Raw genomic sequence first — 5,154 nt, 5'->3', positions numbered from 1 at the left:
AAAAGAAAGCAAATAATCACATAACCTACATGTTTTCCCCAAGACACATCTGCAAAAGACTATGCGCCTGTCTAGAGATTAACCTTGTCTCTTACATGTTTTCTTTCTTCACTTTTAAAAGAAAAAAAAAACGGATTTGTTTTTTATGCGCGTCAGTGCGTGATGTTCATCGCAGGAGCGCACGGTGCTAACTGTGTATTTAATATGCCTGTCTCGCCCGGCGTGTTGCCCCAGACACTGTGTACCACAAACCCCCACCTCCACCCCAATGAAAGCTCGGGAGGGAGGAATAAAAGGGTTAAGGGGAGTCTTGGATGGAGTCTGCTGGGCGGAGTGGAAGGGACGTGATTGGATGGCTGCGTGTGACGCAGGGGACATGAAAAAGCTGATAACTAGTTAAGAAGGCAGTTTGTAACTCTGGAAAAAGAGTGCAGAGCTTGAGACACGTATTACGCGTAAGACGTGGACGAACCGGCGCAAACACAGAGAACTGAGCAGTCTTGGCAGTGTGGGGCTGTGAGACACTGCAACGTCCGGACACAAAGTCACTTGAAATAAAGGACAATGGTGCAGCACACAGATAACAGCGAGACAGACGGGAGCATGTCCAGGGAGGCTACCGATTCGGAGGAGAGTGAGTTTATGGCATGCAGCCCGGTGGCGATAAACCCGGACTGGTGCAAGACAGCCACCGGTCACATCAAGAGACCCATGAATGCATTTATGGTCTGGTCCAAAATCGAGAGGAGAAAGATCATGGAGCAGTCTCCGGACATGCACAACGCGGAGATTTCCAAGCGCCTGGGGAAGAGATGGAAGATGCTAAAGGACAGTGAAAAGATCCCGTTTATCAGAGAAGCCGAGAGGCTCCGGCTAAAACACATGGCTGATTACCCCGACTACAAGTACAGACCCAAGAAAAAACCAAAACTCGACAGTTCCAAATCATCAGCACCGTCTCCGGAGAAGTGCGGGAAAATTGCAAAGACTCCCAGCAAGAAGTGCTCAAAGATAAAAACTAAGAGCGGCTCCAAGTCGTCTCAGGGCTATGGGGAGGACTGTGTGTTTCCGAGCTTAAAAGTTTCAAAGACTGTGAAAAGTGAGCTCACCGATGATGACGATGACGAAGAGTACGAAGAGGACTACCGGATGGGGATTAAGCCGGGGGACGAGGAGCGCCTGAGGCCGTACAATGTAGCCAAAGTTCCTGCGAGCCCAACTTTGAGCTCCTCGGCTGAATCTGAGGGGACGAGCATGTACGAAGAAGTTCGGAACAACAGCAAACTGTTTTACAATATCAAAAACATTGCCAAGCAGAGCACATTGCACGCTGCTTCCGTCTCACCAGCATCCTCCAGGTCAGTCTCCACATCCTCCTCATCCAGCAGCAGCTCCTCTTCCGGCGACGACGCGGACGATTTGCTGTTTGACTTTAGTTTAAATTTCGCCCCGAGCGCCCAAGGCTCGGAGATGGGCAACCCCAATTCAGGAAACCTCTCCCTGTCTCTTGTGGATAAGGACTTGGACTCTTTTAGCGAGGGCAGCCTGGGCTCTCACTTTGAATTCCCAGACTATTGCACGCCAGAGCTCAGTGAGATGATTGCCGGGGACTGGCTGGAGGCGAACTTTTCTGACCTGGTCTTCACATACTGAATTTAAAAAAAAATTTAAAAGTTCCTCTAGTAATAAGAGAAAAGGGAGAAATGAAATTATATGTGTCCTGGTCAAGTTGTCCCTAGCCCTGACTGTGTCTCTTGTGGGTTTTCTGAAGGGTCCTGGTGGGAGATGGAGGACCAGGAGGCGAGGTGAGGTTTGAGGAATGAGATGCTTATGAAGCTGGTAGCAAAAAAAAAACAAAAAAAAAATAGAAAAAAAAGCAAAGTCTGCAGACGTTTTTTTTTTCTGGCAGCATGACAGGGTTTTATGGATTTTTTCCCGGTAGGTTTCCATTTACTGTTCAGCTTAAACGGACCACAAAGGGAAAAATACGTGAACTTCTATGCATCTTATCCTCTTAAAACAAAACAAAACGAAACAAAAAAAAAAATACTGCAGGGAGCTGAAAACAGACTGTGGACTGACTCTAAAGCAAATCTGTGAACTGACAGTTGTTCAGGATGTTACTTTTCAACGGTTTGTCATTTCTAAATGCCGCAAATGTTTGTTTGTTTGTTTGTTTTTTTGTAACTGATTCCATTTACCTCCGGGTTTGGAAAATTAAGCAGCCTAAACCTCTGCAGAATACAGGTGTGGAGGAAACATTTTGATACATAACAGACCTCATCTTTTTAAAAGAAAAGTAAAATATTTTCAGGCATATTTTTGTACAGTTCAAAGGGAATGATCTTACTGTGCTTTCAGTGAGTTTCAGGCACTTCTTCCCTTTATCATTTGTTTTTAGCATGCAAGGGAGTCCTGGTTTTAAGGATTAAGTTAAATTAAAACTTGCATCAAAATGCCTTGTGATTTTAAACTAGGTTTTGTACAGTTGTAGAGCAGATTTGTTGAGTATTTGTAGACAATACAATGGCATCATGGGGAACACATACCTCAGAGCTGGAACTAGTTTCAAGATTGTATATGTACTGTAATATAGTAAAGTTAGGAGTTTATGTATATCATACTCGTGATATGTGGATGGGTCCCAATCGCAGGTGTGAAACTGGATTTTGGTATTTTTTATGGCACATACTGTTTTTCCCCCCTCTCATTTTTTGTGCAATATATACTCTTTAAGATACAGACCATCAACAATTGTAGCAAGTGATGGAAAAACAGACTTGTGCACTGTCAACATCATTTCATGTTATGATGCTGAAGCCTGTCCAGGCAGAAAAATAAACAAATCAGCTGGAACTGATACAAAACAATTGAATATGGCCTCATGGTGTGATGCATGCTACAGAAACCGATAAATATCACTATTTGAATGTTATTTGACATGATTGGGTAATGGGCATATCTGACACCAAACAGTTTGAATCTAACTGAAAATTAAGGGGAGGGGGGAAGAGTTCTGCAAAAGGGCATAGTCTGATTAAAATGGTGGTCTGGCATTAGTTTGACAAGCAAGCAAAAAAGAACATTCCATAGTCCTGTTTCATTAAATGAAACTTTATTTTAAAACTGAAGACTGCCTTCTTTTTTTAAAACATTAACCATAAACCTGTATTTTTTATTTCTTGCACTTAAAAAAGCAGATATTGTTTATTTTTATGTGGGTCTTACATATGAAGTCTGTTTGATAAGGGGTTTTGGAATATGACCTAATTATACGCCAAGACGTTTTGTTGGAAGTTCTAGGCAGTAGTTACTTCACATTCCAAGTGTGAATCTGTCTTTGACTCATCTTTTAATAAATAAGTACCTACCACCATTGACTGTCCTTTCCGTTTGTGAATAAATGTACACAAATGTGTTATTTGTTATGTTTGAAAAGGATGTGATGACAGAATGATGCCTATTTTGTATGTAGGCGGATACTCTGACATGGATTGGCTCAAACTAACATGTGAATTCACATTTAATAAAAAGGAGAAAAAAAAGGAAAATGTGTAAACTGCAGTGTTGAGGTGCTTTAATGTTCCTATTTATCAAATACGCTGCTTTTGCTGAACAGCCTTTTTCACCGTCTCCCTTTAAAATGGACACTGCTGCTTTAAGGAATTGAATTGCCCGCTTGCCTGTGCTGAGCGATGTTATTGGTGGGCTTGTTGGTCTCCTTGGAGACGGCGCTGGAAACAGGAGCTGCTCATCTCAGCATGTGGGAGCTCTCAGTCTGTCTGGCTTCCATTCAAAAAAGTAATGCTCTACCCAGCACAGATCGACATGAGAGCCCAGCGAACAGAGGGCTAAAAAAATGTCAAAATGTGAAATATGTTCACTCAGTTATAAATAATGGCACTTATTCTAGGAAAATAGAGTTTAATATAACAGTGTAGGGTCTTTTGCAGGAATATAATTCTTACAGTATGTAAAAATAGACTGTAATGGGCCAGAGTTCACTAATCTTTCACTAGTAAATGTGCATATGTGATACAGGCATAGTAGGTCAGTATGAATGGTAAAGATGATTTTAAATAATTATTCCAGTGTTTGTCAGTTGTAGTGCTTGAGTACCACAGCGCTTCTTACCACTTAGTGCCTGATTTCTACATGGGATTTCAGATAAATACAAGTAAATAGCTGGCAGGACAGAAAATCAGCAGGGATGTGTACATATATTCCTTACATACACTAATATGTTTGTTATTATACTTGATTGCAAATCATCACAGCTGATTATGTTATGACTCAGACTGATATACATGGGTGATGTCACAGTCAGAACTGGAGCTATTGCATGTTAAGCCAAGATATTGTACACTAGAAGAGATTAACAACAGGGCAGCCATATAAAATACAATTAGTGTGATAAAACATATAATCTGTAGAAACATTGTACATCATCACAGTGCTGGAGAGCCTCCTCTATGCCTTCAGAGAATCATTGATGCAGCCTCTTGTCTCCTCTGAGGCCTGGTAAGAGACAGCCACCTTTTAACAGACCAAAGTACCAAAGGCCTTGGCCACTGAGAGATCTGTGTTCATTAGAGCAGTACAATCTAATGATGAATATTTACCATGCATGGCTGCACAGGTACCCCGCATCTTCTACCCATTAAGTCAGTTTGCAAATCTGTAATAAAACATTTATCTAGCTATTACTTTAACTGACCTATTGGTCAAAGTTGCTAATGGGTTCCAGGGCTATTCCCAGTGGAACCTCAACATTGATTTTGTGTTCCTCTGAAATATCTGCTCAGGGCTAATGCCACTGGTACATGTTGAAATGAAATTAGTGACTCGTTGATATTTCCCCCTGTTTCCTCTTTAAATAAATAAATGGAAATCTAGAATGTACAGTAGACACCTAATTAGATACTGTCCTCCCCAGGAATCCAGCAAGGTGGGGGACAAACAAAGTAGTTTACAATCTCTGGTGCTTTAAATCGTTAATATAACCCTGGATGTCACAGTCAAATGCTGTGTGAGACACTTACACAAAGACCCCTGCCACACAAGCACACAATTAAAATATGCCAATACTGTCTCAGTGCTCGGAGAGAAAATTCCTCAGTGACCAGTCTGTGTCTCAGATGTTAAATCCAGTAA

The 5,154-nt window shown here is 41.6% G+C and overlaps 1 protein-coding gene across 1 annotated transcript; it reads left to right on the top strand.

Moving 5' to 3' along the window:
* The first annotated feature begins 366 nt into the window (after nucleotides 1-366).
* On the top strand, nucleotides 367-1,854 carry sox11a (SRY-box transcription factor 11a). The gene has a single exon (XM_020591158.1). The coding sequence runs from the start codon at nucleotides 565-567 to the stop codon at nucleotides 1,651-1,653; it is 1,089 nt and encodes a 362-aa protein (XP_020446814.1). The 5' UTR covers nucleotides 367-564; the 3' UTR covers nucleotides 1,654-1,854.
* Nucleotides 1,855-5,154: the final 3,300 nt, after the last annotated feature.

This window comes from Monopterus albus, unplaced genomic scaffold (assembly GCF_001952655.1).
Source record: "Monopterus albus unplaced genomic scaffold, M_albus_1.0 scaffold13.1, whole genome shotgun sequence".
Classification (NCBI taxonomy): Eukaryota; Metazoa; Chordata; class Actinopteri; order Synbranchiformes; family Synbranchidae; genus Monopterus; species Monopterus albus.
Note: the sequence above shows the minus strand (reverse complement) of the source record. Positions and strands in the feature narration are given on the sequence as shown.